The sequence below is a fragment of the Bombina bombina genome, chromosome 7 (assembly GCF_027579735.1).
Source record: "Bombina bombina isolate aBomBom1 chromosome 7, aBomBom1.pri, whole genome shotgun sequence".
NCBI lineage: Eukaryota > Metazoa > Chordata > Amphibia > Anura > Bombinatoridae > Bombina > Bombina bombina.
Window position 1 is genome coordinate 577,374,447 of NC_069505.1, and position 19,898 is coordinate 577,394,344.

Sequence of the window (19,898 nt, forward strand, 5' to 3'; positions counted from 1 at the left end):
TGGAGAGAAAGAGAGACAGAGAAGACGAACGCGCATCTCTAGTAATTGACTTAATTAAAACTTCTTTGAAATTCTTGCCAGATTAAAGAAATCATGTACATATTTTACTAAATCACAAACACAAGGTTAAATAATAGTACACATGAAACAAATACAGAAACAAATTTATATCTTGCTCTATAATTTTCTCTCTCATATTCTGTGTGGTACTATCCTTTTATGGCCACAAGATGGCAGAGGTTCGCATTATTATGTACAGACAGAATTGCAACTATCAGAAAAATCCCTAAAACATTATAGAGTAAAATTCGCTGTGATACATAAGATTTAAAACAAGCTCAATGGTATGATATTAATAATAATAATCATAATTATAATAATAATCGTAATAATAAACACTTTAATGAATTAGCAGCAATAATTTTGGATATCCTCTTTGAGCCCTTGAACAAGACAAATTTTAAAGTGCGTTGATTTAGTACTTTTTAAATGCAGAAATACAGTTTTCCAAAATTAAAAAAACTTTTAAAACATTGCCAGCCACAGTCCAGTATTTCATATGATCGTCCAGTAAAATATATGTAAAAAAACTAGACACATAAAGGATCGGGTCTATTTGTGATTGGCTATAAAGCTGGCAGTGGTTTGTGGGTCATGGATCTGATCTGATGTTTAATACGATCTAGTTTAATTCTTGACTATGGGTCTAATCTCTTACTTGGGGTATATATTGATGTGAGGGGCTTCGGGGTAACAGGACTGATCTGAGATTTGATGTGGGCATAAATATAACTGACCGGAGATACGAGCAATAGGGTAAAACCCTAAGTGGGTTTAATGCATAAAAATAGCTGCAGATGCTTTGAGTGCTATACAGTATTCCCACTAAGGCGACAATTTGTGAGCGTCCCAGCAATGAAACAGTAAATTAGGGAACCACACCATGCAGTTTGCAAACACTACACAATGCAGACCGCAAGGTATGGTTCCCTTATTAACTGTTTAACTGCTGGGCCGCTCACAAAATGTGGCCTTAGATGGAACACTGGTGCAATATGAACAGGACCTCAGCTAGTATTTTTGCAGAGGACAACTTACAACTCTAACAGCAGCTCTATATCCCACAAAATGTCAGAATGTCATTCTATTGGCTGTTCCAATCAGCCAATAGAATGCGAGCTCAATCCTTTTGGCTGATTGGATCAGCGAATAGGATTGGACTTCAATCCTATTGGCTGATTGCATCAGCCAATAGGATTTTTTCTACCTTAATTCCGATTGGCTGATAGAATTCTATTAGCCAATCAGAATCTAAGGGACGCCATCTTGGATGACGTCACTTAAAGGTACCTTCATTCAGTTAGAAGACTCCGGATGAAGAGGATGCTCCGCGTCGGATGTCTTGAAGATGGACCCGCTCCGCGTCGGATGGATGAAGATAGAAGATGCTGTCTGGATGAAGACTTCTGCCCGTCTGGAGGACCACTTTGCCCGGCTTGGATGAAGACTTCTCCCGGCTTCGTTGAGGACTTCGGCCCGGCTTGGATGAAGACTTCTCCCGGTAAGTCGATCTTCAGGGGGTTAGTGTTAGGTTTTTTTAAGGGTGTATTGGGTGGGTTTTATTTTTAGGTTAGGGACTTTGGGCTGCAATAGAGCTAACTGCCCTTTTAAGGGCAATGCCCAACCAAATGCCCTTTTCAGGGCAATGGGGAGCTTAGGTTTTTTAAGATAGTATTTTATTTGTGGGGTTGGTTGTGTGGGTGGTGGGTTTTACTGTTGTGGGGGTTGTTTGTATTTTTTTCAGGTAAAAGAGCTTATTACTTTGGGGCAATTCCCCGCAAAAGGCCCGTTTAAGGGCTATTGGCAGTTTAGTTTAGGTTAGGGTTTTTTTTATTTTGGGGGGCTTTTTTATTTTAATAGGGCTATTAGATTAGGTGTAATTAGTTTAAATATCTGTAATTTGTTTATTATTTTCTGTAATTTAGTATTTGTTTTTTTTGTACTTTAGCTAATTTAATTTAATTTAGGTACTTGTATTTAATTTAGTTAATTTATTTATAGTGTAGTATTAGGTGTTATTGTAACTTAGGTTAGGTTTTATTTTACAGGTAAATTTGTATTTATTTTAGCTAGGTAGTTATTAAATAGTTCATAACTATTTAATAACTATTCTACCTAGTTAAAATAAATACAAACTTAGCTGTAAAATAAAAATAAACCCTAAGCTAGCTACAATGTAACTATTAGTTATATTGTAGCTAGTTTAGGGTTTATTTTATAGGTAAGTATTTAGTTTTAAATAGGAATAATTTAGTTAATGATAGTAATTTTATTTAGATTTATTGTAATTATATTTAAGTTAGGGGGTGTTAGGGTTAGACTTAGGTTTAGGGGTTAATAACTTTAATATAGTGGTGGCGACGTTGGGGGCGGCAGATTAGGGGTTAATAAATGTAGGTAGGTTGTGGCGACATTGGGGCGGCAGATTAGTGGTTAATAAATATTATGTAGGTGTCGGCGATGTTGGGGGCAGCAGATTAGGGGTTAATACATATAATGTAGGTGGCGGCGGTGTCTGGAGCGGCATATTAGGGGTTAATAAGTGTAAGATTAGGGGTGTTTAGACTCGGGGTTCATGTTAGGGTGTTAGGTGTAAACATAAAATGTGTTTCCCCATAGGAATCAATGGGGCTGCGTTACTGAGTTATACGCTGCTTTTTTGCAGGTGTTAGACTTTTTTTCAACCGGCTCTCCCCGTTGATTCCTATGGGGAAATCGTGCACGAGCACGTATGACCAGCTCACCACTGACTTAAGCAGCGCTGGTATTGGAGTGCGGTAATGAGCAAAATTTTGCTCAACGCTCACTTCTTGTCTTTTCTGAAAACTCGTAATACCAGCGCTGCAGGTAAGTGAGCGGTGAGGGAAAACTGCTCGTTAGCACCGCATAGCCTCTAACGCAAAACTCGTAATCTAGTTCTTAGTGTTTGTTACATATACATACAGGAACATGAATCCCACAATTTTTCTTTCATGATTCATACTTCCTAATTTACTTCTATTGTCAAAATGTCTTTGTTCTCTTGCTATCTTTTGTTGAAAAGCCGGAACATATGCTTAGGAGCAGGCCTATATCTAGAGCACTAAATATGACATGAAGAATGTTAAACATTTGCAAGAGCACTAGATGACAGCACCATTCCCTGTTATGATTTGCTCCAGACGTCTACCTAGGTATCTCTTCAACAAAGAATATCATGAGAATGAAGCAAATTTGATAATAGAACTAATAACATTTGTTACTAATAACAAAAAAAGGAAATGGTTTGGGTTTTATATCCCTTTAAGTAGCTGAAAGAAAACTTACATTACAATAGAAAACATAACGATCAATGCTGTGATTCTCACTTTACACCAACAGGTTGTGAGTTCAAGTACCATGAATAAATATAATAAATTCCTATCTCACCAGACAAGCAGTGATCTACAAGAGTGTCACAGTGTTTTCCTTGGAAACCCTTAGGGCAGGTGCAGGAGTAACTTCCTGGGGTATTAATGCAAATTCCCCCATTCTTACAGGGCTCGTCCTCACACTCATTAACATCAAACTCACAGAAGACTCCTGGAAAAATAAGGGAAAATTCCAATTTAGGATTGGTGGAAAGAGGAAAGAAAGGGGAAAAATAGATAGATAGAAAAAAAGGGAAAACAGAGGAATAAAATAAGTATCTAGATAAAGTGTAAAACAATAGCAAGAGGAAATAAAAAAACTCTGAAGTCACTGGAACCTCTGAAAGGGACAGTAAATACAAAATTAAAGTTTCATTATTCAGATAGACTATATCTCTATCTATATAAATATATATAGATATATACAGTATATATATATATATATATATATATCGAGAGAGAGAGAGAGAGAGGCCTTGACAAAGCCACTCGTCCCCTCGTCAGGGCCGAGTAGAAATTCTGCGTGGGCGACTTTGAGATTTTGGTTCACCAGTTGCTCCAAATTATACTTAATTTTTATTATATTAAAGGGATAAAAAGATCAAAATAGAAATGTGCATGGGTGCATTTCAATTTTAAATAAAAATCATTTTTGCAGTATACGTCCATCAGCAATGCTTCTAGTAAATGTTATTACTTTTTTTCTGTGGCATACTTACATATCCTGTAAGGGCCTGTGCATCAGCCTTCAAGCACCACACCTCAGAGAGTCAGCAGTGGCTTTTATGACACAAATTTAGTCTTCAATGATGCAGTACACACCACCACCAGTCCTCTGATGCTCTAGTCTCACTTAGCATATGTACGTATGCCGCTGAAACAGTAATAACTTTTACTAGAAGCATTTTTTGGCTAGTGGAAGAATGCACGTTTAATTTTTTAATTTTCTGTCCCTTTAATATTAATATTAAATAAGTTAAAAAGGTCTAACACACTTTTAAGTTATACATATTTGGGGAAGTCTGCTGGAGTTACAGTAACTAGTGGTATAATGAGACTATCAAAAAAAGGTTAATAGTAAACTCTGATCCAAGAGCTTACAATCTAGTGCAGGGTTCTGAAAACCACTGGTCAGGAACCATTACTGGGTCACAACACCATGTTTACTTGGTTGTGACTTATGTGTGTGCTGTATGAGATCTGTATGAGAGTCTGTGTGGTGTATGTGTGTGTTTTGTATGTGTGTGTTTTGTATGAGAATGTGTGTGGTGCGTGTATGTTGTATGAGAGTGTGTGTGGTGCGTGTGTGTGTTGTATGACAGTGTGTGTGTGGTGCGTGTGTGTTGTGTGAGAGTGTGCGTGTGGTGCGTGTGTGTTGTATGAGAGTGTGTATGTGGTGAGTGTGTGTTGTATGAGAGTGTGTGTGTGGTGCGTGTGTGTTGTATGAGAGTGTGTGTGTGGTGCATGTGTGTGTTGTATGAGATTGTGTGTTGTATGAGAGTGTGTGTGGTGCGTGTGTGTGTGTGTTGTATGAGAGTGTGTGTGTTGTATGAGAGTGTGTGCGTTGTATGAGAGTGTGTGTGGTGTTTGTGTGCTGAATAGAAGTAAATTGGAAAGTTTGCATGAATAAAAAGAGAGAAGCGCTCAACCTGGGAATGAACAATAGCATAATAGCTTGTTCTATGGCTAGTTAGCACTCAAGAAACAGCCTCTTTATGCTCAACATGTGACTTTCACAGAGAACTTTCCTGAAGCATATCAGTCTGATCCTGACTTCACAGTACAGTCCAGCCCCGAAATATAAGGCAATCCCTCTCTAAACGAGAGAAACGGCAAAACCCCAGATGTACATTTCGGACTAGTTCTTCTCATCAGTGAGGTGCAGCCATATCCCTCTAGGCACACTGAGCAACGGGTCCACGTCTAAATTTCCGCATTACACTTAGAGAGACTTCCCTAAGAGTCATAATTTCCTGTGATGCAGAAATCTAGACGTGGACCCGTTGCTCAGTGTGCCTAGAGGGATATGGCTGCACCTCACTGGCGAGGCCCACACTAGGCTGAAACGTACGTCTGGGGTTTTGCTGTTTCTCTCGTTCATTGAGGGATTGCCTGGTATTTCGGGGCTGGACTGTACTGTGAAGTCAGGATCAGACTGCTATGCTTCAGGAAAGTTCTTCTCTGTGAAAGGCACATGTTGAGCAAAAAGAGGCTGCTTCTTGGGTGGTAACTAGCCATAGAACAAGCTATTATGCTATTGTTTTTTCCCAGGTTGAGCACTTCTCTCTTTTTATTAATGTAAATAGGGAAGTTGTTTAAAATTGTAAGTTCTATCTAATTATATATATATATATATATATATATATATATATATATATATATATATATACACAGTATATATTGAGTTCCTTTTAAGTAGTTTAAATGTGATGAAGTAGGTGGGAAAATAATGAAACTTTTATGCTAACTTTAAATAATTACCTTTCCATCCAGCAGTGCAGTTGCATGATAAATATGAAATGTTGGTATCTTGGTGGCAAGTTCCTCCGTGTCTGCAGGGGTCTGAGTGACAAACTGAGAGCTCCACTTCACATTGTGACCCTAAGAGAAGAGACAGCTGTAAATATATATTGACAGATGGAAAATGTGACAGCATAGGTCACTGGTTTTAAAACCTATACCCAGGCATCCCTAACAGGCCAGATTTTCAGGACTACCTTAGATGAGAGAAGGTAAAGTAATCATGTTTACTAATCACCTGTGCTCCAAATCAGATATCCTCAACATCTGGCCTGTTAGAGAGGCCTGAAGACAGGTTTGTAAACCAGTAGCATAAGTGAAGGAAGAGACAAGGGAGTGTGTAGACTGGAATATGTGCATAATAATGAAATAGGATGTAAAAATAGAGAAAAAAGGGAAAACGTGGAAGGAGGCTCTAGAGATTCGTAGCGATATTAGTGTGAGAGAGAGCAAGAGAGAGGATATATATATAGAACTGGAGAAGGTGACAGAGGAAGAATGATACAATAAAAAAGGGGAAAGGATTGCAAACACTTTGAGATTTTTATTTAAAATTTTTAGTTATGCATAGTGAAATAATTAATTAATTTGCCCCTCAGAACTTAAAATGGACTGTGATGACTTCTCAAAGCTAATTCTGCTACACCTCTGTGCCTTAATCAGATAACAATTGCAAAAAAATGCAATTTATATTAATTGTAAGACAGCAACTAGTCTTGTTCTCTGCAAACTCAAGACCTGATTGGCTCCTTCAAATAAGGCAAAATGGTGGGCGGGGTTTGCCTATTGAAAACTAATTGCAGTAAAAAGCATGTTCATTTATTTTAAAAACATTAAGGCCTAGATTTGGAGTTTGGTGTTAGCCGTGAAAACCAGCGTTAGAGGCTCCTAACGCTGGTTTTAGGCTACCGCCGGTATTTGGAGTCAGTGATTAAAGGGTCTAACGCTCACTTTTCAGCCGCGACTTTTCCATACCGCAGATCCCCTTACGTCAATTGCGTATCCTATCTTTTCAATGGGATCTTCCTAACGCCGGTATTTAGAGTCGTTTCTGAAGTGAGCGTTAGAGCTCTAACGACAAAACTCCAGCCGCAGGAAAAAAGCAGGAGTTAAGAGCTTTCTGGGCTAACGCCGGTTCATAAAGCTCTTAACTACTGTACTCTAAAGTACACTAACACCCATAAACTACCTATGTACCCCTAAACGGAGGTCCCCCCACATCGCCGCCACTCGATTAAATTTTTTTAACCCCTAATCTGCCGACCGCCACCTACGTTATACTTATGTACCCCTAATCTGCTGCCCCTAACCCCGCCGACCCCTGTATTATATTTATTAACCCCTAACCTGCCCCCCACAACGTCGTTGCCAGCTACTTACAATAATTAACCCCTAATCTGCCGACCGCAAAGCGCCGCCACCTACGTTATCCTTATGTACCCCTAATCTGCTGCCCCTAACACCGCCGACCCCTATATTATATTTATTAACCCCTAATCTGCCCCCCTCAACGTCGCCGACACCTGCCTACACTTATTAACCCCTAATCTGCCGAGCGGACCTGAGCGCTACTATAATAAAGTTATTAACCCCTAATCCGCCTCACTAACCCTATCATAAATAGTATTAACCCCTAATCTGCCCTCCCTAACATCGCCGACACCTAACTTCAATTATTAACCCCTAATCTGACGACCGGAGCTCATCGCTACTATAATAAATGGATTAACCCCTAAAGCTAAGTCTAACCCTAACACTAACACCCCCCTAACTTAAATATAATTTAAATCTAACGAAATTAATTAACTCTTATTAAATAAATTATTCCTATTTAAAGCTAAATACTTACCTGTAAAATACATCCTAATATAGCTACAATATAAATTATAATTATATTGTAGCTATTTTAGGATTAATATTTATTTTACAGGCAACTTTGTAATTATTTTAACCAGGTACAATAGCTATTAAATAGTTAAGAACTATTTAATAGTTACCTAGTTAAAATAATAACAAAATTACCTGTAAAATAAATCCTAACCTAAGTTATAATTAAACCTAACACTACCCTATCAATAAATTAATTAAATAAAATACCTACAATTACCTACAATTAACCTAACACTACACTATCAATAAATAAATTAAATACAATTGCTACAAATAACTACAATTACATAAACTAACTAAAGTACAAAAAATAAAAAAGAACTAAGTTACAAAAAATAAAAAAATATTTACAAACATAAGAAAAATATTACAACAATTTTAAACTAATTACACCTACTCTAAGCCCCCTAATAAAATAACAAAGACCCCCAAAATAAAAAAATGCCCTACCCTATTCTAAATTAATAGAGTTAAAAGCTCTTTTACCTTACCAGCCCTGAACAGGGCCCTTTGCGGGACATGCCCCAAGAAAATCAGCTCTTTTGCCTGTAAAAAAAAACATACAATACCCCCCCCCCAACATTACAACCCACCACCCACATACCCCTAATCTAACCCAAACCCCCCTTAAATAAACCTAACACTAAGCCCCTGAAGATCTTCCTACCTTGTCTTCACCATCCAGGTATCACCGATCCGTCCTGGCATCCGGTGCTGAAGAGGTCCAGAAGAGGCTCCAAAGTCTTCCTCCTATCCGGCAAGAAGAGGACATCCGGACCGGCAAACATCTTCTCCAAGCGCCATCTTCGATCTTCTTCCATCCGGTGTGGAGCGGGTCCATCTTGAATCAGCCGACGCAGATCCATCCTCTTCTTCCGGCGTCTCCCGACGAATGACGGTTCCTTTAAGGGACGTCATCCAAGATGGCGTCCCTCGAATTCCGATTGGCTGATAGGATTCTATCAGCCAATCGGAATTAAGGTAGGAATATTCTGATTGGCTGATGGAATCAGCCAATCAGAATCAAGTTCAATCCGATTGGCTGATCCAATCAGCCAATCAGATTGAGCTCGCATTCTATTGGCTGATCGGAACAGCCAATAGAATGCAAGCTCAATCTGATTGGCTGATTGGATCAGCCAATCGGATTGAACTTGATTCTGATTGGCTGATTCCATCAGCCAATCAGAATATTCCTACCTTAATTCCGATTGGCTGATAGAATCCTATCAGCCAATCGGAATTCGAGGGACGCCATCTTGGATGACGTCCCTTAAAGGAACCGTCATTCGTCGGGAGACGCCGGAAGAAGAGGATGGATCCGCGTCGGCTGATTCAAGATGGACCCGCTCCGCACCGGATGGAAGAAGATCGAAGATGCCGCTTGGAGAAGATGTTTGCCGGTCCGGATGTCCTCTTCTTGCCGGATAGGAGGAAGACTTTGGAGCCTCTTCTGGACCTCTTCAGCACCGGATGCCAGGACGGATCGGTGATACCTGGATGGTGAAGACAAGGTAGGAAGATCTTCAGGGGCTTAGTGTTAGGTTTATTTAAGGGGGGTTTGGGTTAGATTAGGGGTATGTGGGTGGTGGGTTGTAATGTTGGGGGGGGGGTATTGTATGTTTTTTTTTACAGGCAAAAGAGCTGAACTTCTTGGGGCATGCCCCGCAAAGGGCCCTGTTCAGGGCTGGTAAGGTAAAAGAGCTTTTAACTCTATTAATTTAGAATAGGGTAGGGCATTTTTTTATTTTGGGGGTCTTTGTTATTTTATTAGGGGGCTTAGAGTAGGTGTAATTAGTTTAAAATTGTTGTAATATTTTTCTTATGTTTGTAAATATTTTTTTATTTTTTGTAACTTAGTTCTTTTTTATTTTTTGTACTTTAGTTAGTTTATGTAATTGTAGTTATTTGTAGCAATTGTATTTAATTTATTTATTGATAGGGTAGTGTTAGGTTTAATTATAACTTAGGTTAGGATTTATTTTACAGGTAATTTTGTTATTATTTTAACTAGGTAGCTATTAAATAGTTCTTAACTATTTAATAGCTATTGTACCTGGTTAAAATAATTACCAAGTTGCCTGTAAAATAAATATTAATCCTAAAATAGCTACAATATAATTATAATTTATATTGTTGCTATATTAGGATGTATTTTACAGGTAAGTATTTAGCTTTAAATAGGAATAATTTATTTAATAAGAGTTAATTAATTTCGTTAGATTTAAATTATATTTAAGTTAGGGGGGTGTTAGGGTTAGACTTAGCTTTAGGGGTTAATCCATTTATTATAGTAGCGATGAGCTCCGGTCGTCAGATTAGGGGTTAATAATTGAAGTTAGGTGTCGGCGATGTTAGGGAGGGCAGATTAGGGGTTAATACTATTTATGATAGGGTTAGTGAGGCGGATTAGGGGTTAATAACTTTATTATAGTAGCGCTCAGGTCCGCTCGGCAGATTAGGGGTTAATTATTGTAAGTAGCTGGCGGCGACGTTGTGGGGGGCAGGTTAGGGGTTAATAAATATAATATAGGGGTCGGCGGTGTTAGGGGCAGCAGATTAGGGGTACATAGGGATAATGTAAGTTGCGGCGGTTTACGGAGCGGAAGATTAGGGGTTAATAATATAATGCAGGGGTCAGCGATAGCGAGGGTGACAGATTAGGGGTTAATAAGTGTAAGGTTAGGGGTGTTTAGACTCGGGGTACATGTTAGAGTGTTAGGTGCAGACGTAGGAAATGTTTCCCTATAGGAAACAATGGGGCTGCGTTAGGAGCTGAACGCTGCTTTTTTGCAGGTGTTAGGTTTTTTTTCAGCTCAAACAGCCCCATTGTTTCCTATGGGAGAATCGTGCACGAGCACGTTTTTGAGGCTGGCCGCGTCCGTAAGCAACTCTGGTATCGAGAGTTGCATTTGCGGTAAAAATGCTCTACGCTCCTTTTTTGGAGCCTAACGCAGCATTTTTTTGAACTCTCGATACCAGAGTTAAATTTATGGTGCGGCCAGAAAAAAGCCCGCGGAGCGTTAACAGCCCATCTACCGCCAAACTCCAAATCTAGGCCTTAGACTTGGTTGATATGTTGTTTTATAGCAACACAGCAGAAATGTCTTGTAATTACAAAGTGTTTGCTATCCCTTTAATTGTCATTGTTATACTTGACAACACACCTGTGTAAAGTGGGGTACAGGAACATGTGTACCCAGATGGCAGAGGAGAGCATACACCCCCATTTAAGCATGGGTTGGAAGAACAGTTGGTTACCATAATGTCACAGAGGTGTCCTGAAAGGGGCAAAAATATTAGTTTATGCCAAATGATATTGTCTATTCATCTTTATGTCCCCAACCAATTATGTGTTAATTCATTCTCTTTCATGTTCTGTCATTCTCTTTACATTTGACTTTCTTTATATTAGTCTGTTTATGTCTATGTTTCAGTCTGTCCCCATGCATCCATTTAATCTATTTACATGCCCATTTAGCATCAGGCATTCTCAATACCAGTATATCCAATAGGGCATATGCAGGTATATACATCCTGGTAAGGCTGACATGTTCCTCCATTCTTACAAGGCCCTGTTGTACACTCATGGATGTAAATGTCACATGCTGATCCAGTCCAGCCAATGTTACACAGGCATGAAGATCTGTGGTGAGGAAAGATGCCAAAAGGTATTCCATAATTTGGTTGGGAAAAGTCTGATATCATACAAATCATCAAACAGATTAAGACTTTTAATAATATGATTCACTTGGATATTATTTTTGGAGAAAAAAATAATAATTTGAAATTAAAATTATATTCAGAAAATTTTTAAGAAACAAACTTTTCAAAAAGTGTAGCTGTGGGTAAAAGTAAAGTAAAAGATTTCTGGAATGGACAGTATAGATATACTGAGGGCAATGGTGTATCTCCCATTATATACTGGTAAAATACTTCTAAAATTACTGTAAGCTTTTTTACAAATATAGCCCAAAAATGTACTGCCCCCTCCCAATCTGCCGCTTTAGGCAAGTGCCTTGTTTGCCTAGGCCAAAAGAATCCCCTGACTGAGAGTTAAAGTGTTAATAAATAATATATTGTTGAAGCACTGCATGTAAAATCTATGTAGTGTACATATTTACAATATATTCTTATATATACAGTATATATATATATATATATATATATATATATATATATATATATATATATATATATATATATATATATATAAGAAATGCTTTATAAATTGTATTTTTTTAAACATATATTTTCTTATATTTCTGTTTGCAACAGGTTTTTTCCCTTCAATGCTAGCTTGTTTCTTTAGTGACAAGGCACATGGAGCAGCAAATGAGAAGCTATAATGCAGGCGCTATACTGCGTCTCTACTGTAAAACATAATGGTGGACTGCTCAATTTACCCTTCTCATCTATAGCAGAGGTGTGGAAGTATTTTGTATGCAACAGAGAAGACGGTTTGCTCCTTATTGGCTGTCTCCCATGCTTTGTCAGTAAAGCAATCATGGTTATCAATGTGCAAAAAACCACTGCATGTAAGAAGTTACGTAAAACTAATACAACAAAACAATTTCTTTAGCATTTAAAAAAAAAAAAAAAAAATCATTAAAGGGACAGTTTACTCAAAAATGTTCTCCCCTTTAATTTGTTTACAATGATCCACTTTACCTGCTGGAGTGTATTCAATTGTTTACAACTAGCTCCTTTACCCTTATATTGGCATTTGAATTTTTTTTTCATTTGTTAATTTACCATGTGGTATCCCCACCTATTCTGAAAGTTTGTGGCTGCAGGTCCAAGCTATAGATAAGCTTTGTAAATACAGCCAGCAGAAAAAATTACACTCCCAGTGGGATATAGCAGAGATAAGGTATTAAAATGCTGATTTTCCATTGTTCTCTCCAAGTATTGGTGATTGTTTTATGGACAGATATAAGATAAAGAAGCAGGTATATGTACACACGGTGATACAGTAATGAGATCTGATTATACCTACAGATATAAGATAAAGACACATGTATATGTACACAGTGTGATAAAGTAATGAGATCTGATTATACCTACAGATATAAGATAGACACATGTATATGTACACAGTGTGATACAGTAATGAGATCTGATTATACCTACAGATATAAGATAGACACATGTATATGTACACAGTGTGATAAAGTAATGAGATCTGATTATACCTACAGATATAAGATAGACACATGTATATGTACACAATGTGATACAGTAATGAGATCTGATTATACCTACAGATATAAGATAAAGACACATGTATATGTACACAATGTGATACAGTAATGAGATCTGATTATACCTACAGATATAAGATAAAGACACATGTATATGTACACAATGTGATACAGTAATGAGATCTGATTATACCTACAGATATAAGATAAAGACACATGTATATGTACACAGTGTGATACAGTAATGAGATCTGATTATACCTACAGATATAAGGTAAAGACACGTCTATATGTACACAATGTGATAAAGTAATGAGATCTGATTATACCTACAGATATAAGATACAGACACATGTATATGTACACAGTGTGATAAAGTAATGAGATCTGATTATACCTACAGATATAATATAGGCACATGTATATGTACACAATGTGATACAGTAATGAGATCTGATTATACCTACAGATATAAGATAAAGACACATGTATATTTACACACTGTGATAATGTAATGAGATCTGATTATACCTACAGATATAAGATAAAGACACATGTATATGTACACAATGTGATACAGTAATGAGATCTGATTATGCCTACAGATATAAGATAAAGACACATGTATCTGTACACAATGTGATACAGTAATGAGATCTGATTATACCTACAGATATAAGATAAAGACACATGTATATGTACACAATGTGATACAGCAATGAGATCTGATTATACCTACAGCTATAAGATAAAGACACATGTATATGTACACAGTGTGATAAAGTAATGAGATCTGATTATACCTACAGATATAAGATAAAGACACATGTATATGTACACAGTGTGATAAAGTAATGAGATCTGATTATACCTACAGATATAAGATACAGACACATGTATATGTACACAGTGTGATAAAGTAATGAGATCTGATTATACCTACAGATATAAGATAAATACACATGTATATGTACACAGTGTGATACAGTAATGAGATCTGATTATACCTACAGATATAAGATACAGACACATGTATATGTACACAATGTGATAATGTAATGAGATCTGATTATACCTACAGATATAAGATACAGACACATGTATATGTACATAAATGTGATAAAGTAATGAGATCTGATTATACCTACAGATATAAGATAAAGACACAAGTATATGTACACACTGTGATATAGTAATGAGATCTGATTATACCTACAGATATAAGATAAAGACATGTATATGTACACAATGTGATAAAGTAATGAGATCTGATTATACCTACAGATATAAGATAGACACATGTATATGTACACAATGTGATAAAGTAATGAGATCTGATTATACCTACAGATATAAGATACAGACACATGTATATGTACACAATGTGATCAAGTAATGAGATCTGATTATACCTACAGATATAAGATAAAGACACATGTATATGTACACAATGTGATACAGTAATGAGATCTGATTATACCTACAGATATAAGATAAAGACACATGTATATGATGTACACAATGTGATACAGTAATGAGATCTGATTATACCTACAGATATAAGAGACACATGTATATGTACACAATGTGATAAAGTAATGAGATCTGATTATACCTACAGATATAAGATAAAGACACATGTATATGTACACAGTGTGATACAGTAATGAGATCTGATTATACCTACAGTTATAAGATAAAGACACATGTATATGTACACACTGTGATACAGTAATGAGATCTGATTATACCTACAGATATAAGATAAAGACACATGTATATGTACACAATGTGATAAAGTAATGAGATCTGATTATGCCTACAGATATAAGATAAAGACACATGTATATGTACACAGTGTGATACAGTAATGAGATCTGATTATACCTACAGATATAAGATAAAGACACATGTATATGTACACAGTGTGATAATGTAATAAGATCTGATTATACCTACAGATATAAGATAAAGACACATGTATATGTACATAAATGTGATAAAGTAATGAGATCTGATTATACCTACAGATATAAGATAAAGACACAAGTATATGTACACACTGTGATATAGTAATGAGATCTGATTATACCTACAGATATAAGATAAAGACATGTATATGTACACAATGTGATAAAGTAATGAGATCTGATTATACCTACAGATATAAGATAGACACATGTACAGGGAGTGCAGAATTATTAGGCAAATGAGTATTTTGACCACATCATCCTCTTTATGCATGTTGTCTTACTCCAAGCTGTATAGGCTTGAAAGCCTACTACCAATTAAGCATATTAGGTGATGTGCATCTCTGTAATGAGAAGGGGTGTGGTCTAATGACATCAACACCCTATATCAGGTGTGCATAATTATTAGGCAACTTCCATTTCCTTTGGCAAAATGGGTCAAAAGAAGGACTTGACAGGCTCAGAAAAGTCAAAAATAGTGAGATATCTTGCAGAGGGATGCAGCACTCTTAAAATTGCAAAGCTTCTGAAGCGTGATCATCGAACAATCAAGCGTTTCATTCAAAATAGTCAACAGGGTCGCAAGAAGCGTGTGGAAAAACCAAGGCGCAAAATAACTGCCCATGAACTGAGAAAAGTCAAGCATGCAGCTGCCAAGATGCCACTTGCCACCAGTTTGGCCATATTTCAGAGCTGCAACATCACTGGAGTGCCCAAAAGCACAAGGTGTGCAATACTCAGAGACATGGCCAAGGTAAGAAAGGCTGAAAGACGACCACCACTGAACAAGACACACAAGCTGAAACGTCAAGACTGGGCCAAGAAATATCTCAAGACTGATTTTTCTAAGGTTTTATGGACTGATGAAATGAGAGTGAGTCTTGATGGGCCAGATGGATGGGCCCGTGGCTGGATTGGTAAAGGGCAGAGAGCTCCAGTCCGACTCAGACGCCAGCAAGGTGGAGGTGGAGTACTGGTTTGGGCTGGTATCATCAAAGATGAGCTTGTGGGGCCTTTTCGGGTTGAGGATGGAGTCAAGCTCAACTCCCAGTCCTACTGCCAGTTTCTGGAAGACACCTTCTTCAAGCAGTGGTACAGGAAGAAGTCTGCATCCTTCAAGAAAAACAGGATTTTCATGCAGGACAATGCTCCATCACACGCGTCCAAGTACTCCACAGCGTGGCTGGCAAGAAAGGGTATAAAAGAAGAAAATCTAATGACATGGCCTCCTTGTTCACCTGATCTGAACCCCATTGAGAACCTGTGGTGCATCATGAAATGTGAGATTTACAAGGAGGGAAAACAGTACACCTCTCTGAACAGTGTCTGGGAGGCTGTGGTTGCTGCTGCACGCAATGTTGATGGTGAACAGATCAAAACACTGACAGAATCCATGGATCGCAGGCTTTTGAGTGTCCTTGCAAAGAAAGGTGGCTATATTGGTCACTGATTTGTTTTTGTTTTGTTTTTGAATGTCAGAAATGTATATTTGTGAATGTTGAGATGTTATATTGGTTTCACTGGTAAAAATAAATAATTGAAATGGGTATATATTTGTTTTTTGTTAAGTTGCCTAATAATTATGCACAGTAATAGTCACCTGCACACACAGATATCCCCCTAAAATAGCTATAACTAAAAACAAACTAAAAACTACTTCCAAAAATATTCAGCTTTGATATTAATGAGTTTTTTGGGTTCATTGAGAACATGGTTGTTGTTCAATAATAAAATTAATCCTCAAAAATACAACTTGCCTAATAATTCTGCACTCCCTGTATATGTACACAATGTGATAAAGTAATGAGATCTGATTATACCTACAGATATAAGATACAGACACATGTATATGTACACAATGTGATAAAGTAATGAGATCTGATTATACCTACAGATATAAGATAAAGACACATGTATATGTACACAATGTGATACAGTAATGAGATCTGATTATACCTACAGATATAAGATAAAGACACATGTATATGTACACAATGTGATATAGTAATGAGATCTGATTATACCTACAGATATAAGATAAAGACACATGTATATGTACACGATGTGATACAGTAATGAGATCTGATTATACCAACAAGCTCAACCCATTTTATTAGGTTGTGGCTTCAAAACACAAAATCAGAGCTTAAATATACACAAATAACCCTTAAAATGCTAATTTTCATACATGTTTTGCTCTGCAGTTGGTAAAAAAATCAATTGTAAACACATTAAGGGAAAAACTATTTTACAGTATATTGTCCCTTTAATATGCAGTATTTGTTCACTGCATATATTTATATACAGTGCTTTAACAACCTATCATGTATTGGTGAATAATGCTTACTTTATAATGAGGAGAATATAATTATATATAGACTATAGAATAAGATTTTTCAGACATTCAAAATGGTTAAAACTTTATAAATAGCACAACATATCAATTAAGCATCACCTGACAAATATGTTTCGGATCTTGAGATTCTCAGGTTTTTATAAAGCTAATATTATATATATATATATAAGTTAATATTCAGCACAGATACCTCTTAGAAAGAGAAAACACCAAGATAGGGAGGAAGCAGTGGATTCGCTACTCACAATGGTTTTGATGATCAAAAACTCGGCCAAAATGGAGAGAAATCACACCAAAGCTTTGGGATTTTTTAATTAGACTTCATATTGTAATAGAGGAGTCTCTCCGTCACATACAGAACCTGCATAGTGAGATAAATATCTCTCAATGTAAAATTTGTGCTTCTAAAGTTCTTTGAGGGACCTCTCCGTACAGATGAGACATCTTAGATCATCTCGCCTAAGCAGAGAGCTTTAGATTATTGGACCGTAAGAGAGGATACTTCATAAGATTTTCGTTCTACGTTAAAATACCCAACAAATTTCAGTATATTCCTCAGGAGCCACAGTTAAAAGTAAAATTGAATAAGTTGTGACGTTTTTGTCGATCATTTTTATAAAATTTTACTGTGCTTACTATAGTTTTCTATGCTACCCTATTTTTGTGCTTTCTCTTCCTTAGCTGGAAATTTAGTTAAAGGGACATGATACCCAAATGTTGAAGCATCTCCTTAGTAGCCAGATCCTATTGTAAAAGAACTTTAAGCAGCCAACTTGGGTGCTTGTCCTAAGGGAGCGTGCATCTGGCATGTGCAGCACAGTCATTTCCCTCATCAGTTTAAAGGGACACTTAACCCAAATTTTTTCTTTAATTTTAAGCAACTTTTGAATTCACTTCTAATATCAATTTTTCTTCTTTACCTTGCTATGTTTATTTAAAAAGCCGGAACGTAAAGCTTTGGAGCCAGCACATTTTTTTGGTTCAGCACCCGGGTTATGCTTCTTTATTGGTTTGCTAAATGTAGCCACCAATAAGCAAGCGCTATCCAGGGTTCTGAACCTAAAATGGGCCAGCTCATAATCTTTACATTCATGCTTTTTAAATAAACATAGTAAGAGAACGTAGAAAAATTGATATTAGGAGTAAATTAAAAAGTTGCTTAAAATTGCATGCTCTATCTGTATCATGAAAGAAAAAATTTGGGTTTAGTGTCCCTTTAAGGACATTTACCATGAAATCTTGTGAGATTTTAGCTAAATCTCATGAGATCACTGTAAAGCACTGATGAAGCTGATTGGCTGTTGTTTTTTTCTCTCTTTAAAAGCTGACAGTTGGCGAAGGATAACTGCTCACAAAACACTTACTAGTGTAAGATGAAGAATATTTCAGATAAAATATCTTCCTTTTTTACATAGAGAAAAAGCAAAACTAAAAATGTGTGTTTTTGGATGACCAAAACTCAAAAGAGCCATCTTTATTGGACATTTTTAGGAAGTGTGTTATTATTTGGGTGTTTACCAATCATAAATTTATATTTGACCCTTAAGGCTTCAAAACTATTGACCTACGGACCCCAAATGTTAGGAAGTTGGCCCTGTTCTATACAATGGTTAAATTCAGATGGAGAGGATGGTTTATCCGTCAGATGGAGAGAATGCTATTTTCAGATATCTGCAGCTACTTTAAGGTGGAAAGGGACCAAGTAGTTCTCTAACCTGCCATCTTCTGTCTCACAGTGGCCATGGACACATGGTGTATTGGTGCAGTTATTGTCCTGCAAGGTACAGAGGGGCAGAACAGTCCCCGCAGGGCAGTTACAGCTGAATCCATTCTCAATGTCTACACAAATCCCACCATTTTGGCAAGGGTTGGAATGACATTCATCAATATCCTCTTCACAGAGAATGCCTGAAAGAGGGTGAGAGATAAAAAGAGATAAAGAATAGAAAGACTGAAAATTATTCCACATTCACAGTTTATAAATTTACATTCTTAATGCACTTCAAATATCATAGAAGAGAGAAAGAATAGGACGACGTGTAAAGAAACAGAAAGTAAAAAAAAAAAAATAACAGGTCACTCATAGGGACCAGTGTTAAAATACACATATGAACACGTTCTCAAATGTATCCATTAGAATGTAAGCTCACAAGTCCAACTGTCTTGTTGATCATTTCACGTAAAGGTTGTTTACAGCTAACAGTGACTAACATGCAAAGTCCTCTTCTACTAACGATTAAAGGGAAAGTCAATCCTAGTGTTTGTGAAACTCTAGGATTGACCATTGGAACAAATAAAGGAGGCTTTCAGTCATGAAGTATGAAATTTTTCTGAAGCGTTTAGCGTACTGAGCACCTCAGGCCGACCACAGCAAAACACTATTTTTCAGTGAGGCGACGTTTCTACCTCTTAGTCAATAGCCATGTGGGGCAGCTGGCATTATGCCGGATAGCTGGCATGCTATTGGTTAAGATCACCTTATTGCAAAATAGCTTTATGCCGTGGGCTT

The 19,898-nt window shown here is 36.9% G+C and overlaps 1 protein-coding gene across 1 annotated transcript in view; it reads right to left on the reverse strand.

The window, feature by feature from the left end:
• LOC128667111 (neurogenic locus notch homolog protein 1) overlaps positions 1-19,898 on the reverse strand; it is a 207,868-nt gene that overhangs the window by 73,335 nt on the left and 114,635 nt on the right. The window contains exons 13-17 of the mRNA XM_053722014.1: positions 19,105-19,297; positions 11,360-11,505; positions 11,027-11,140; positions 5,931-6,050; positions 3,469-3,621 (exon numbers count right to left, since the gene is read on the reverse strand). Of these exons, the coding sequence (XP_053577989.1) occupies positions 3,469-3,621; positions 5,931-6,050; positions 11,027-11,140; positions 11,360-11,505; positions 19,105-19,297 (726 nt within the window). The remainder of the gene's footprint in view (positions 1-3,468; positions 3,622-5,930; positions 6,051-11,026; positions 11,141-11,359; positions 11,506-19,104; positions 19,298-19,898) is intronic.